This window comes from Lacerta agilis, chromosome 11, assembly GCF_009819535.1.
Source record: "Lacerta agilis isolate rLacAgi1 chromosome 11, rLacAgi1.pri, whole genome shotgun sequence".
In the NCBI taxonomy this organism is placed as follows: domain Eukaryota; kingdom Metazoa; phylum Chordata; class Lepidosauria; order Squamata; family Lacertidae; genus Lacerta; species Lacerta agilis.
In genome coordinates, this window is record NC_046322.1 from 24,131,519 (window position 1) to 24,149,043 (window position 17,525).

The 17,525-nt window shown below is 38.3% G+C and overlaps 1 protein-coding gene across 1 annotated transcript in view; it reads left to right on the forward strand.

Moving 5' to 3' along the window:
- KIF2A (kinesin family member 2A) overlaps window positions 1–15,714 on the forward strand; it is a 29,919-nt gene extending 14,205 nt beyond the window's left edge. Inside the window, exons 11-20 of the mRNA XM_033164745.1 lie at window positions 397–488; window positions 703–845; window positions 2,163–2,367; window positions 6,013–6,123; window positions 8,079–8,146; window positions 9,856–9,969; window positions 10,552–10,702; window positions 12,775–12,876; window positions 13,462–13,597; window positions 14,793–15,714. Of these exons, the coding sequence (XP_033020636.1) occupies window positions 397–488; window positions 703–845; window positions 2,163–2,367; window positions 6,013–6,123; window positions 8,079–8,146; window positions 9,856–9,969; window positions 10,552–10,702; window positions 12,775–12,876; window positions 13,462–13,597; window positions 14,793–14,878 (1,208 nt within the window). The 3' untranslated portion in view covers window positions 14,879–15,714. The remainder of the gene's footprint in view (window positions 1–396; window positions 489–702; window positions 846–2,162; window positions 2,368–6,012; window positions 6,124–8,078; window positions 8,147–9,855; window positions 9,970–10,551; window positions 10,703–12,774; window positions 12,877–13,461; window positions 13,598–14,792) is intronic.
- The last annotated feature ends 1,811 nt before the right edge of the window (window positions 15,715–17,525 follow it).

Genomic DNA, 17,525 nt, shown 5'->3' on the forward strand with positions numbered 1-17,525 from the left:
TTCTTGGAAAGCTTATAGTCTAACATTCTAGCTTCCATCCTGTGAATCTCTGCATTTTGTCAGCTTCTCTCCAAAACAAATGCTGTGAATTTTACCTGTAAAATTATGGCCTATTGTACAGGGTACTTGCCTGCATTACAGAAAGCTAATGTATGTGAAGCATGTTAAACACATGAAAACGCTATACAAATGCTCCTTTTTTATTGACTGACTAACCACATGGAACAGTCCATGCTACTTTGTGAATGGATGCTTTAGTTGAAATTCTTGCATTATAGGGGGTTGAATAGATGACCCTCAAGGCCCCTTCCAACTCTACAGTTCTGTGATTTGAACATCTGTACATTTAACATTTTTTTCTGTCACTCAGTCAATATCTTTTTAATCTATTCACAGCTAGAGATGTCTTTTTAATGTTGAAGAAACCAAACTATAAGAAACTAGAACTTCAAGTATATGCAACATTTTTTGAAATTTATAGTGGAAAGGTATGTGATACATACACATATATCTATTTTAGAATAAAAGTCTTATCTAGCAAAGCTTATTTTGTTGGGAGTTCTGAGTTTTCGTCCCTGTATTTAGATCTCTTTGTTTTGCTTGGCTGAATTGTTTTGTCAGACAGGACTAAAGTAATGTTCTAAAGACCCCTAAATAAAACAACATCTCTTCTCCCTCTCTTTCCCCTGCTCCCTGCATAAGGTTTTTGACTTATTGAACAGGAAGACGAAATTGAGAGTTTTAGAAGATGGTAAACAGCAAGTCCAGGTGGTGGGATTACAGGAACGAGAGGTTAAATGTGTTGAAGATGTACTCAAGCTTATTGAAATAGGCAACAGTTGCAGGTAGGATTTTTTATTTTTTTATTTTTTTAAAAAAGCAACCTGGGAATTTACTTGCCAGAGGAAATTCTGTAATACCTACTGAGAGAAATAGAACATTTGTGTGTGTGTGTTTTAGGAGCAGTGTTGATTTGTGTTATCAGCTTACTGTCTTAATGTTTTGCTAATTTATTGACATATTGTTACATTATTACATCTGGGTTTCCAACTAAGACTGTAACAGGTTTAAAAGAAGTTATAACAAGCACTTGCATAGTTATAACTACACTCGCCCCTTCAGTCTGTGTTTAACATTAGAGTGAATTCTTTGAAGGCGGTCCAATGCTGATTTTTAACCCTGGTCTGACTAGCTCATATTGTAAGGTCCAATTTTCCCTTGTGCTGGTGTGGTTGTAAGGTTCAAGGAACATATTGACGCATGTAACTAAGTACACATGTTCTAGAAGGAGGTTGTAACAGAGATTCGTATTATTGTTGCCAAACAGGGGTCCCTGGATGCTAAGTTATGTCTCATACCTATTTTTGATTACACCAATATTAATCTTACTCATCAATACTTTTTTCTGTATCTGTTGGTTGCTGCTTGTCTAGTGATCTCTCAAGGATGGAAGGGCACATCTTGTTATTCAATGGATCTATGGTTTTAAAAAAGTAGTGTTCATTGCCTTTTTTTTTTTTTTTTAAAGTGACTCATAAAATATGTGCCACCATGAGTGATTTGGACTTCTACGACTTTGCTTCAGCTTGGGGGCTGTTTTTGACTAACATGTCCAAAAAAATCTCATGGTTGACACATTCCCACTAAATTTAAGTATTTGGCAATAATCATGATTATTTAATACTTTGGTATTAGTATGAACCCTGTATTCCACTATGGAATTTATTTCATGCCACTCATTCCTTTTCAAACTTTCCGTGATTATTATAATTATTATTTTATTATCTTGCAATTTTATTTTTTATGACTGTTTTTATTCTTTCTTTTATCTTGATGCTTCATTTTTGTTTACTGTAAAATAAAAATAACTAGTGCTTGCTTCTAAAATTTAAAAATATTATTAAGTGAATTGAAACAAACGTGGTTCAGTGAGTGGCATAAGAGGAAAATACAGATGCTCTTCTACCTCAGTTCATGTTATAGTTGAAGATAGAGGGTAATTGGCATATGTGAACTACAAATGAACCCCTTGTTTGTTTCGTATTAGAATAGAACCTAAAGTGTGCTTTAAACTATCAACAGATAGTGTAAGCCTGACAAGCCTTGTGGTGATTTGTAATTCAATTGCATTACATCCTGTTTCTCTCCTCCCTTTGCTACAGAACATCTGGTCAGACATCTGCAAATGCACACTCATCTCGAAGCCATGCAGTGTTTCAGATCATCCTCAGGAGGAAAGGGAAGCTGCATGGTAAATTTTCATTGATTGACTTGGCTGGAAACGAAAGAGGAGCTGACACTTCCAGTGCCGATAGGCAAACACGACTGGAAGGTGCTGAAATTAACAAGAGCCTTTTAGCACTTAAGGTAAAAAAATAAAATAAAAAATGCCTCTCATTGTATTTGTATCGAAGCCCCTCCAGTTTTCCATATTGCAGCAAATGCAGAAACGTCTGAAGGTGATATTTGCCTTCCATGTTTAATATGTGTGTTGTTACATTTGTACATTCAAAGAGCTCTGAGCACTTTAGATTTGTGGTTGATTTGTGAGCTAGGTTAAGCTGCAGGAGACTGCTTTACCCAAAGCCAAACACCCAGTTTGCTTCCTAGCTTAGCAGTGATTTACTCCTGGCCCTCCCACATTCAAGCTGCTGAAATGCACGGATGCTGAAATTTTTCATAACATCAGGTAGCTTTGTAGACCTCTGCCTATACTCATACATGGTTTGTGATTTATGATAAGAATCTTTGACTGTTCAAGAAATGCAATAGGTAGGAGTCAAGTCCTCTAGCAGCTGGTGGTCAGGCACAGAGTGAGACTGTGGAGTCGGACCACAATGCGGAGGGCTTGCTCAGCAATAGTAGGAAGCCAGAACTGTTAAGCAGATATAGGCCAGGGTCTGAACATAAAGCTTGGTACCACTCAAATGTTGTTGGACTACACTTTCCATTAGCTCCAGCCAGCATGGGCTATGGTCAGGAATGATGGAGGCTGTAGTTCACAACATTTGGAGGGTATCAGGTTTTGGAAGGGCTGTGCTTGGGTGCTAGCTGTAGGACTTTAGCTTGGGGCTTTTGATGCCATCTGTCCATTGTTTCTGGTAAAAGACTATGGTCTCTTTGGGTAGTTGACTCTACATGTGTATACACATGTCCACGTGTGTGTGTATGGAAGTGGTATGGGAATGCTCCCATACATACTACATCTCTTTCCTTCCCTTTAGTCTGCAAGTATTTATTGATAATATTTATTTCTGAAAAAAATTTATCCTGCCATTTCAGTGTTATACAAACTTACCTTTTTTTGTCAATGTACGTAGATTTTCTGTGTGCGGAAACCAACTGTTGCTTTCTCTCTCAAAGAACACCCTGTATTGGTCCTGTAGTTTTGGACACTAGATATGTATCAACCCTAGGGAAATGTCAAAATGTAGGATGAGCCGTCACTATAGCATGGAAGGAGGCAGGTAGAGCAAATAGGTGCAGCTCTGCTGTAAGTTTCCTAGGGAGTAATATATTCATAAAAATGTGGTTCTAAGTTTATGGTTGTGTAATTAACACAATTGTGCATGGGAGAGAGACAGACAAACAGTGTGGACTTTGCCTCCATTTTGGTTTATTGTGCATATTTGGTATGGTTACAGAACACACCGATACATACTGCATAACTAATATTTAACAATACAATGAAGACCCTTGTGACACCTTTAAAGACTAACAAATTTGTTGCAATCTAAGCTTTTATAGACCAGACTGGCCTTTTTTGGGGAATACTCTGGTAGCAGGAAATATTATACCACATTTGTCAGTCATCACAAGTTTTTGTTTTTATTGCAACAAGCTAACAGTCTTCTAGAAATAGTTACAGTACTTGATAATACAGCTGCCCTCAGACATGCCTAATTTGACTAACCAAATAATAAAACAGAGCTTACACTGATTTGTGCAAACAAAATACCTTCCAATGCATGGCTTCACTGTGAGAGCAGGTTGTTTTTTAGACAGGGCAACTTGCAATTAGCACAAAATATATACCTAAAGGAGACACACCAAAATGTCTTATCCTGCTTTATAATCCTATTGCTTGTTTTGGCCTTTTTTCTTTTAACATTTTGCAGCTAGATTCAGTGAATAAATTGGATCTGAACACAAACAGCAGCTTCCTCCAAGAAAGGCCAAATTTTAAAGCTTTTGAAATTTAGTCTCACACATTTCCTCCTTATCTATAATGTAGCTATTTTGCCAGTAATGTATGCACTTCTGCAGTTTGCATATTTTGCATTTGTATTTATGTGCATTTCAAATTCATTGCATGGAAAGAATCCAGATTTCGTGTTTATTTCAACTTAACTGCAGTGAACTATTGTGCTGTTGCTCTGCTTTGTTTGTCATCTTCTAAATGTCATTAATTATATAGGGGAGCAAGAATAAGCAAGCAGCTACAGATGTTCCAAATTACTGTTGTCAGGAATAAATGGAATATTTCTAACCGAACTACTTAATCTTCATTTTCTGACGGTCTTTGTATCATGAGAAAACTGAAGGAGTTGAAAATCCTCCAGTTCATTTGTCAAAACATTTCAATGCTTTTGAAATGTGGGCTTTACCCCATAGGTTGTCTGCGATGAGTTTACCATTGTTGAAATATTTCACAATCTGTTTACTGTAATCAAATAAGGGTTGCATAGTCAAATACTTAAGTATTACTAGTGAAGAAAGAATTATTTTTTAAAAGTCATATTGTATTGCTGTTTCATAAGCCATGTCCTCTTCTGGGATTTGATCTTTAGTCCTAAATGGAATGTACAGACATACCTCTAGTTGCGTTAGGTTCATGTTGCAGATTTTCGGGTTGTGAATGTGGCAAACTCGGAAGTGTATACTTCCGCGTTTTGCTGCACATGCAGAAGCGTTCTGCGCGTTTCACGCATGCGCAGAAGCACTCTATTGTGTTGAAATAGCCCAGGCATAGGCAAACGCGGCCCACCGGATGTCTTGGGACTACAACTCCCATCATCCCTAGCTAACAGGACTAGTGGTCAGGGATGATGGGAATTGTAGTCCCAAAACATCTGGAGGGCTGCGTTTGCCTATGCCTCAAATAGCCCTTTGTAAAAAGTTTTGAGAACTATGGCACAAAACTATTCTGGTGTTCAAGCAATTTTATTCTTATTTAACTTTAGAAAATGTTCATACTTTTTCCTTTAAAAGTATTTTACTTTAGAGTGAAATAGTCAAAAATAAAAATTATTAGGTGAGGATAAAATTAGTATTCGCTTTCAAGCACTGTCTGCTGGATCAGGCTATCAGTCCTTTTAGTCCAGCATTCTGTTCCCACAGTGGCTAACCAGATGCTTAAGGAATCCCACAAACAGGATCCAAGAGCAAGAGCATTCTCTCCTTCTATGGTTTCTATCCTTTGGTATTAAACCGTGCAGAATTAGAGAAGTGTTGGTAAGAACCTAACTAGCATAGAAAACCTTGTGAGACACAGTGCACTCCCATTTCCCTTGGTTTACATTTTATACACAAAGAAACTATTAGCCTGGAGGATCATTTTTTTAAATCTTTCTGAGTACTGACCTAAAAATGTTTTTTTAACAGAATGCTGAACAGCACCTACAATAACAAACTAAGTGCTTTCTTCCTTAATCTCTGATACAAGTGACTTGTCTAGTGCTGCAAGGCTCCAGAAGTAGTGAAGAACAGTAGCAATTATAAGCATTTGCCTATAGCTCAATTTGTCCATGAGAGTCTAGAGTTAATATTGTGCTTGGACTTAAAACACAAACTCTAGCAATGCCTAATTACTGTGCTGCAGTAGCCTTGGGGTTTATTTGCATTTTTCTTAATTAGAAATACTGAAAACTGACGTAATATTTTAAGACTGGCTTAAACGAGAGCAACATGGCACCCAGTGTTTATTTATCTGGTTTTGTTGGTTGCGCTTGTATTAATATTTTTGCATGTGTCCTGTGGAGCAAGAAAACATAAACATGTTTACTCTTACAGGAGTGCATCAGAGCCTTAGGCCGAAATAAGCCTCATACTCCATTCAGAGCGAGTAAACTTACTCAGGTCCTAAGAGATTCATTCATAGGAGAAAACTCTCGCACCTGTATGGTAAGTTTAGTGTGTTGCATTGCTGTAGAAAACAACAACAATCTATTAGTAGTAGATCAACTTAAATACACCATAGGCCACATACAAAAGGGATGGAAAACCCTGTATTCTCAGGTGGCACTCTAGTCTTTAGATAGCATTCCTTAGCTGGAAGTCAGTACTGCTTCACAACCAGACCCATTGGTTCTCTCCTGATTATTTCCTTGGTCTTAAGCTGTGCTTTTTTTCTTAAAAAAACATTCCGCCTGGCCTTCAATTTGAATTAGCCTGATCCTCTATTCCCTTTTCCCTTTCCTCTTCCATGAAGAAACCCTTTCTGGGACCCCACATTTAAATTCTTATTCGCACACCTCCTTGCTGGCCCTAGTAGGACCAACTTGGCCAGTTAGCCCTGGTGATCATTCGATGTCTGCTGACTGGGTTCCCTCCCCAAAAAAAGACCCCATAATTTTTGGATTTTATTGATATTGATGCTGCATTTTATGTTGTATTCTATGCTGTTTTATGTTGTTTTTAAGTCACATTTTAATAAATGTTTTATATTTGCTGTTAGCCGCCCTGAGCCCGGTTTTTAAACCGGGAAGGGCGGGGTATAAAATAATAATAATAATAATAATAATAATAATAATAATAATAATAATAATAATAATTTTATTAAAAATGTTTAGGGGTACTCCCATTTTGACTAAAAAAATCACCATTTTATAGTTCAAATCAGGAAAAATTAATACAGTAAATGGACAAAAGTACAAAGATTCACAAAATGTTTAGGTGTGTGCGTACCCCTGAGTACCGCCAGAAAAAAGCACTGGTTTTAAGACTTGGATTTAAAAATACCATAAGAAATGTTTATAGCCAGTGTGATCTTTCCCTTTGGGGCAATTTGAAGATGGCTCCTTGATATGCTCTAGTTTCATAATATGATTCCAAAAGCTACTTAAGATTCCAACAGATTCCATACGTTGTTTTTGGTAGGTTCTGTCGGAATAACCTATTAGTCAATGTCATTTTATTTGTGGAAAAGGAACTTGTGGTGGTTATTCTGCCTTGCAAATGCTAGTATCCTATTTCCAAATATGCCTTGTGCAAATTAACGTCCTGGTTACTTGTACATAGAGTAATACTGTTCCATCCAGCCCAAAATTGCATATGTATTTGTGACTGAGACAGTGGGGTTAGAGAGACTGTGGTTGCCCCTTAAGTTTTACAGCAGTGAGACTACCAAGTATGATGTGAAATTCATATGGAAGACGCTAACTTGGGCAGCTGAACTTTAATTTTTCAATATTCTATATCCAAAGTTAATTTATTATTTTGTGTATAGTACTGACTGCCGTGTTGAAACTCAGCTATACATTTTATTTAAATTGTAAAAGTTTGTGATTGTATTTATTTTGTTCCTGTTTTTGATAGTATTGTTATGGAAACTTGAATAACTAGGCCCTGTTTGTTTAAAACAAAATAAAGATGGCTGCCCATGCTATCTTACCTTCATCGTTTTGATTATTCTGATTTAGAATTAATGCTATCTTCTTTCTCAAGGGTCACCAAATATTAATAATGGTAAGAGGTGAAGAAGTAAGTCAAGAAATAATAATTAAAGTGGAGACAAGTATTTATGTTTATTGCATGTATCAATTCCTGCTGGAAAGCAGCACTCTTCCATAATGAAATTGGGTGGTGATGGAGAGATTGGAAATATAATGTATTAGAAAGATACCATATTGTATGGGTAGCTGCTCTAAAATGTGGATTCATTTAAAACTGAATATAGGGTAAACACATAATATGAATCACTTCGCTATCAAGTGCTTACTTGAACACAATACTTAATATTTTCAGTGTGCATAAATTTAATAAATATTTCCTTCTTTTAAGTAATAATACAGATTTGTGCATATGCTCTTGACTTTTGTTGTCCTTGAAAAATAACTTTTGATATCCTTTCCTCCCAGATTGCTACCATTTCTCCAGGGATGGCATCTTGTGAAAATACTCTAAACACACTAAGATATGCGAACAGGTATGAGAATTTATATTTATATTTTTGCATTCCCTAGCAGCGTTCGAAACCTAGAAGTCTTTTTTCAGGCTTCAACTTCGTCATACTTTCTGAATTGCTATGAGGAACTACAGTACATTTATACCAGTACAGTTCACAGTTGATGGCTGAAGTGGAGTTGAAAACAGGTTCTCCCACCTCAAATTTCCAGATCACAGCTGAGCATAATCTCAGTTTGATTAATCTATCCTTTCAGCCTGGAAACAGGAGTATAGGTCTTGAGCTTATGACAATAATAGTGTAGAGCGCATTAGTGAGTAAATATCTGTAGGTGTCCTATAAATATAGCAACAAGTAGACTAAAATAAAAACCTATTTTTTAGTTAGGCTGGCATTTTAACTGAATTTTGATGTTATTTAAAACCAATTATTATTTTCATTGTATTGCATTTCTTGTACACCGCTTACAGACATTTATAACCAAGCATTATATAAATTGTTCAAATAAATAGCAATTTAAAAGGCAGCAATAATTATTTATAAATAATGCCATTGATATATGTTTAGCATGTCTTTCTCTAAGGCAGCAGTGAATATTTGACCCTTAAATGCTGGTTGTTGTTGTTGTTGTTGTTGTTTTAAATCACTTCTTCCAAAAGAAGAGCAGTTTACCTCTGGATCAGCCCTTGGATGAAATAACAGCAAATGTCAGCTGTTTTGTAGCAGGGTAGACAGATGTTAAGGACGCGGGTGGCGCTGTGGGTTAAACCACAGAGCCTAGTGCTTGCTGATCAGAAGGTTGGCGGTTCGAATCCCTGCGACGGGGTGAGCTCCAGTTGCTCGTTCACAGCTCCTGCCGACCTAGCAGTGCGAAAGCACGTCAAAGTGCAAGTAGATAAATAGGTACCACTCCAGCAGGAAGGTAAACAGCGTTTCCGTGCGCTGCTCGGGTTCGACAGAAGTGGCTTAGTCATGCTGGCCACATGACCTGGAAGCTGTACGCCAGCTCCCTCGGCCAGTAACGCGAGATGAGCACTGCAACCCCAGTTGGACACGACTTGACCTATTGGTCAGGGGTCCCTTTACCTTTACCTAGACAGATGTTATGCTAGACATGTTTTGATGTTCACCAAGACACTGGGTTTATATAGAAATGCTGGCTTCTTTGACATGTCTTATAAATGTTCATGGAATTTGCTAATGTATTACACAATTTAGCTAGTAAGTACTATACAGATCTTTGTTTTTAATATACCACATTCTGAGCATTTACATTAATATAATAGTGGGAGACTTCTATGAATGACCTGCCTGACCACATAGTTTGTATTGTGTATGATTAGAATAATACTAAGACCTGGGTCATAATAGTTTGCTAATGCCACAGTGATTTGTTTTTGTTCCTGAAGTTGTACAAAGTAAGCTTAGTTTCGAGGCAACCCATATGGTGCATCAGTGGGAATGTTGAACCTGTAACAATCTCCTTGCATTCCACCCAGCTCCATTCCACTCAGCTGTTGAAGGATGACCTTGCTTAAGCCAACATCCTTTGACTTCAGTTTCCCATCTTGTAGTAATGACTATTTTCTCTTGGAGGATTTGCCAAGGTTTATTTGTGTCCTAGCAAGTGTGTTGTTGCATAAATGACTGATTAAATATTAGAGGCTGTGATTTCATTGTCCTTACAAGAACACTTTCTTTTAATTTGCTGCTGTATCTTGCTGCTGCAGAGTAAAGGAATTTGGAATTAGTCCTTCGGACATTCCCTTCTCACAGGGTAGTGGCAGTCGCTCTGATCTCTCTCCTTCCTATGAGTATGACGACTTTTCTCCTTCAATCACCAGGTCTACTTCATTCTTTACATGGACTCTCTATTTTCTTTTAGTGTTTTTTTTCCCCCCCTCTTCAGCTGTGTAATTTTACAGACAAACCTTCATCTGCTCTCCCTGTCTTGAGTCATCACCGCCTTTTTGTTTCCATTTTGTTTGACAGGTGGTGACACTGCATGGCCTGCAACTCATTTTCCCAATTATTATTCATCTTTTCTTCTTTTCAAACATTTCATGCCCAAGCTTGTTATTTCCCCTCATGTGTAAGATAGTGGTGATGTCAACTTTCGTAGTAGTAATTCTAATCTGAATAATTGAAGTGCAACATTGATTCACTTTTAAATGCATGTGAAATAATTAGAGTATAAAATAATAAATGATTCAAACTATTGCATGAGCACAATGTTTAATATTGCAATCAAGTATATTGTGTTTGACTCCTCATGTATTAAAGTTACACTCCTATTAAGGATACACTCATTCATGATGTTGACATCACCATTATTTATGTGAATTGCCTGTGAATTGATGAAGGGTTTTTTCTGTACTAAATGATTGGTACTCATTTTAAAATGAACACCTTCTTTGCAACTGTAGAGTAAAGGAACTGACAGTTGATCCCACTGGTGCTGGTGATATCCGTCCAATCGTTCATCATGCTCCAAATCAGATTGATGACTTGGAGGCACAGTGGGGTGTTGGTAGTTCACCTCAGAGAGATGATCTCAAACTACTTTGTGAACAAAATGTAAGTATCTGGCAAACCTCAGTGGCTCTATTGCAGTAGAAATGCAATGCAAACATTTAGTCAATTAGTATATGTATATAAAGTTGCTTGGTGTGTTGTAAGGATAGTCTAGACTCTTTCTCTATTAAATAAAAACTGAAACTAATCATATGTTGCATACATTATTCTCCTGTATTATAGTGTGTTGACAGAAATGTCTTTCTAGATTTTGTTTCAGGTTTTGGAGGGGGCAGATATGACCAGCCAAACATGACTCTAAAGAGCATTCAGGATAGTATATATATGTATATGTATATGTATATGTATATGCATATATGACACAGGTGGCGCTGTGTTCTAAACCACAGAGCCTAGGGCTTGCCGATCAGAAGGTCAGCAGTTCGAATCCCCACGATGGGGTGAGCTCCCGTTGCTCGGTCCCAGCTCCTGCCCACCTAGCAGTTCAAAAGCATGTCAAGTGCAAGTAGATAAATAGGTAATACTCCTTCAGGAAGGTAAATGGCGTTTCCGTGCGCTGCTCTGTTTTGCCAGAAGTGGCTTAGTCATGCTGGCCACATGACCCGGAAGCTGTCTGTGGACAAACGCCAGCTCCCTTGGCCTATAGAGCGAGATGAGCGCTGCAACCCCAGAGTTGTCCGCAACTGGACCTAATGTCACGGGTATATAGCAATAACATGCATATAAACAAGTATGAAACAACCATTTATACTCTCAATTTTGTTCATGCTCTCAACTTTAATAAACCGCTACCATGTTATCCTCAGGCATTACCTTCTAAACTTAGAAAACCCCAACTTCTCATGCTTTGCCCTCCTAAGTAAGGTGATCACAGCCTTCTTATATACTTCCATGTTTCTATATTTGAAACGAGAAACTAATATATCCTTAGTGAGATGGGACAACCAGAACTGCTCCCTGTCTTGGGATGCTTTTTTCTTTTGTAAGGCCCCTCAAGGCTTTGGAACCTGAATAATCATGTCTCAATACGCACCTCCCAGTCCTTAAAAACTTCTGAGGATCTTTTCCGTGTGAGGCATGGTCACTAGTAAGTGGAGAACTGCCTTTTCAGTGGGTTAACCTGGCTATGAAATGCCTGTCCCCAAATGGCTCACTGGTGCCTGTCTTGATGTACATTTGGATCCTTCGGTTATCTTGTTGTAAGCCACCCTAAGAAAATAGTAATACAGTGGCATACACATACTTCTTTCTTACATATAGATCCTACCTTCTGTCATGGAGCTCAAGGTGGCCTACATGTGGCGGTCACTCATCCAGGCACTGTCCAAACCTGCCTAGCTTCAACAAGGTGGTGTCCTCACAGGCCTCCAGACCATACAAATAATTTGCTAGACAGCTCTTTGGAGTTTCTTTCTCACTGTTTATATTTCATGAGCAGATAATGCTGTTGCTTCCGTATGGAAGAATATTTTAGTGGCCCTTTGGAGTAACAATATACTGTTACTGAACTTGGCATTTTAATCAGTAAACAAAGGGCATTTGGGGCAACTGTCAGTTCTTGCTGTTGTGTGGGATTCCCTAAAGATTATATTTTTGTTAGGCTCTCCTGGGGATGCCTTGCCTATACAAGCCCAACCCCTTTCTCTGTATTGATTCATGTTACCAAGGTTTGTTACCTTCTTTTTTCTCTTGTTTTGCTTCCCTGTGTATTCTTGCAGTTGCTCCCCCCCCCTCAACTGAAGTATATCCCAAAACTGGTCTGCACTCCTTACATTGTAACAAACTTATGCATTAGCCTTGTTCAAGAGAACATAAGCATTTGTCTTGCTGAGTCATTGATCAGTGTTTTATCTCAAAGCAGTGATGATTCTGGGAACTTTACAAGTAGGGTAAAATAGACATGGTCATCCCTAGATAGTTGCCTTCAGCTTTGGTAATTGGTGCTACCCATAAAAAGTTGCATTGACTCTGAGCTTGCATTATTATGGCTAGTTACTAGATAGGAGAGTAACCAATTTCTGTCATTTGCTCTTCAACATGCTGCTTTCTGTTAGCTTGTTTTCAAAATGTTTTTTGAAAAGTAGAATTATATTGAGCTTCATTGTTTTTAAAAGGAGGAAGAAGTATCGCCACAGTTGTTTACTTTCCATGAAGCTGTGTCACAGATGGTGGAAATGGAAGAGCAAGTTGTAGAAGACCACAGAGCTGTCTTCCAGGTAAATGTGGAGCGCTGATTAATACAGAGGCTGGGATCCGAAGAACTGTTGAGCACGGAGCAACCATGGGGCCTTTGGGCTTGTTTTTCTGAAGCTACAACTTCTCCCATCCCATAGGGCAAGGTTCCATTGACACGGAAGAGATTTTCAGAAACAGTTAATGATTGGGCATTGGCATTGGCACTGGGCATGTTCAAGCCCTTAGAAGTGCTTAAGTAGTATTTTTTATGTTGGTCAACCTTCCCAGTTGGGGCAATAAAAATGTTTTGAAAAGAGGTACAAACCACTTGCAGTTTTTGTGCAGTTTTCTTAATGCTTATTTTTTTCCACAGTGTCTTTGTAGCTTGATAGTTGTGTAAATTGCTTCACCCCCATTTCCCAGTCCTTATTGGAACCACACTGAAGCTTCTTGGAAATCATTGAAACAGGAAACTGTTTGTATTTGATATGTATAAAAAGGTTCCATCGTAGGAATGTTTGTTGAACTTAACACAATTGTTTGTTAATTTTGGTAAGTTCGGCATTGCACCCCAGTTTGTTGCCTGCAAATTGATTGTTGTATGTTCTATCTTGGGTTTTTATTAGGAATCTATTAGGTGGCTAGAAGATGAAAAAGCTCTCTTGGAAATGACAGAAGAAGTAGACTATGATGTGGATTCATATGCTACACAACTTGAAGCAATCCTAGAACAAAAAATTTACATTTTGACTGAGCTTCGGGGTAGGTGTTTATACCTGCTTAGATATACTTCTTAGATATTGAAGATATTTGTTGAAAGTGACAAGTGGCTTGTGTTAGCATTTAATGAGTTTCAAGATTTATATATTTTTTCACAAGCCATAGTTTTAGTAGGGGGAGAAAATCAACTGTATCAATATTGACAGCCATATAGTGGTTTATAAAGCAAATCTGAGGAGCTAAAAGTTCTAAGCATTTCGATATGTAAAGTATAGTAATGTACCATGTGATCTCATTTTGATTACTGCTGCAGAATTAAAGGATAGCAATGCATCATCTATTTCTATCTGCTGTGGTCTACTATTGCAGCCTTTCTTTTGACTTGCTTTTAAAAGAAACACCTGGTTTCTTAAATCTCTAGTGAGGAAATTTCAATTTGCATCTATTGCTGCTTCTAATTTCATTACTGGTCCTGATGAACACATGTTCTTCAGACTTCAAATCTTGATCCAGACACTGGAAGAACTGCTGAAAGAGCATACCAAGCTCTTTTCCATTTGGTGCAGTTGTCCTGCTTTGATTGTATCTGTCTTAAAACAAAGTTGTCAGACTGGGAAGCTCAGTTTCCCCTTGATCCAAAGTGGAATTGGTACTACGTGTTGCATGATTACACCTCTGTGTGTTCTATGTTTTTATTTATACAGTACATTGTTTAAATTGCATGTATTTATTTACGTGTAGGGGACCCAGGTGGCGCTGTGGGTTAAACCACAGAGCCTAGGGCTTGCTGATCAGAAGGTCGGCGGTTCGAATCCCTGCGACGGGGTGAGCTCCCGTTGCTCGGTCCCAGCTCCTGCCCACCTAGCAGTTCGAAAGCACGTCAAAGTGCAAGTAGATAAATAGGGACCGCTCCGGCGGGAAGGTAAACGGCGTTTCCGTGTGCTGCTCTGGTTCGCCAGAAGTGGCTTTGTCATGCTGGCCACATGACCCGGAAGCTGTCTGCAGACAAACGCCGGCTCCCTCCGCCTATAGAGCGAGATGAGCGCCGCAACCCCAGAGTCGGACACGACTGGACTTGATGGTCAGGGGTCCCTTTACTTTTACCTTTTTTATTTACGTGTAATTTTATATATTGCCTTCAAGGCAATTTCCAATAATAAAAGACACTCAAGGTCTGGGTACAGGAACCGTGCTAAAATTATTCAGCTGATAATTGACTTTCCTTTCTTGTTTTAAGATAAAGTGAAATCCTTCCGCACAGCATTACAGGAGGAGGAGCACGCCAGTAAACAGATCAATCCGAAGAGACCACGTGCCCTTTGAGGCAATCTTCTGCTGCTAAAGGATGCCTGAGCCTTCATTGCTGTACCACAGTTGGTTGGAAATGAAGCTCTAAGAAGTCAACTACTTGAAAGAGCGGAAACTTTTGAAGTGTCTGTGGAGATGCCCCGTTTCTTCTTCCCCTGGCTGACATTTCAGTTGTGTGGAACACTCCTAAGATGTCTGCAGAATGCTTCTAGACCAGATAGCACAACCAGGCAGGTTTTGGAGATGGGAAGCACTTTTTGTTTCAAATGTTTTAACTTACTCAAAATTGTGAATTTTGTTTTGGAAATATTTGCCAATTTTTAAAAAATAATGAAGTAAAATGGTGGACTTGTAAAAAAGAAAATTCACAGTATTTTGTTTCACTTATGTCAAGTTTTGTTGCAAAGAACAGCTGTGCAGTTTTGTATTTGCATGCATGCCCACCTCATCCGTGATTGTATATACCTCCTCTTCTAGACAGCTGTGCTCACCTCTTCCCATTTGTGCCTTGACCAAGGCGACTTGACCCTATACGTCCTCTCTAAAGCACAGCCTTAATAAATGACATTCCTTATTTGTCAATGTAAATTACTTTTATTGTGTGTACATTTTAATGTGTGTTTGGGTTTTCATTTTTCGTGACTAGTTCTTCATTTCACAGTATGTGCCATATCATTGACCTGGAATTAAAAACATGTTGGTGTGGATTGACGGCAAGCCATTCCATTTCCCCCTGTAAAAATCTGGAATCATGATTTATTTCAGTTCCCATAAAGAGTCTCTAACATTTTCTTTGTAAAGAACAAATCTATAAATTACTGGATGTATAATAAAAGGTAATTGATTATGAAGGAGAGTTGTATCTTAGGATAATACAGATATACGGTATGTGTGCTAGTGTGATATCAGAATAAGGTGCAATCGAATCTCTGCATATGGGTTGGAAAGGTATCCAATGACTAGGATACCAAAGTAACCCTGTCACGTACTACTAAAATTGGCTTCTGATGCATGGGAGTTTACATGTGCATTAACTGTAGTCCGCAGGTAGTTAGTACTGTTGCTTTAAAAGAAAGTAGCTAATGCATATTTTCCATTTGTACAGTGCCATCAGCTGAAAAGTGAGGTGAATTTGTACCATTTGAGGATTTGCACAATAAACTCCACAAAACTTTTCTGATGCTGAAGAAATTCCACAATGATGCCTGAAAACTTCACAAATGGCACTGTGTGTCCAGCACTTTTTAAGATGGTGGCACTTCAATTATTTTTGCAAATTGATATAAAAAATTACCCTTTATATGTATTTTTTTTGTGTCAGATGAACTGTAGACCTCTCTAGGAGTTCTCCCTGTTCCCAAGATAGATTCCAGGTACTCATATCAACAACAGACATTCCTTGGAACTGTTTCATAGTTTGTTTCTGGAACATAAGCCCATCTGTGCTGTGGCTGAGGGAAATAAAGGGAAAGCAATGAGAAGAGAGCTTAAATGAGCCAGAGTTTCTCAGTATTCAACATAATCCCCATAGAAAGGTAGCCCCTTGCCATATCATGGTGACAAAGCGCCTGTCTGTAAACATGAAAACTGAAACAGCAATGTAGATTTTACACAATGTGTTTAATAAATTTAACTGAAATATAAATTAGAGATGAGAATTTTACTTCTATACAACTTTTTGTAAAATGTCTTCCTTCGTAGCTGCATCCTACCATTAGGATATTTTAGAAAAGATTCATGGAAGATCCTTGGATCAGGAAATTGGGATTCTGTTCAGCTTTGCCTTACACCAAGCTATATCACTAGTGACACACTAGTGTATTGTAAAGATGCAAGCTAGGAAATGCAGGTCTATGTGGGAAAGGATGTGTCCCAAAAAGAGATGCAATTCCGCAGCTGCCGTCAGGTGGCACCATACTGGTAATTAGAAGAGGTACAAGCTTTTATCTTACCTCTTATCCCATCTCTGCTTAAAAAAACAGATCTGCCTGGAGCAATTGACTTCACCCTATCTGTGATATATAAGAAGGAAGTCTTCTGTGCTCTGAAAGGACACTTATTAGTTCCTCTGAAAAGAAAATTAATGATGAAGTAAATGTGCTTTCCAAAGGGAGAGTTCTCTCTTGTCATGTGAATATTCTGCTATGAAATCACTTATTGGAATGGAATGAGGTATTTTACTAGTCAAATGTAAGACCAGCCATGAGGACTATCATGCTAGTGGTGCCATGATAATCTTATATGCAGTTTCTACACAAACCAGCTGACTGGTTGTTCATTTATAATTCTTTAACCGTGGAAGGAAAATCAAGTTGCACTGTGTTATTGGTTTCCACAAGCCTTCTGCATTTGACTGGGTCCAGGTATACAAAGCCTCAAGGAGTTGTATATCTTTTACTAATCTGCATATTCTGGGGTCAAATTAGGAATCTGAAAGAGCATGGATACCTCTTGACGTGACTCATACACACATCTGCTAAACTTTAAGTTTGTTACTTCAGGTAAGAAACTAGCAAAATGGAAATGAGTCTTCAAGCCAAATGTGCACAACCCACCACATCACACAGATCAATGGCTCAGAGTTGAGGTGCCTGTAAATGTTGAATGTTTGTGGAAAACACTGATACAAAAGCATTTTTATTGCAATGCACAATCTAAGAAT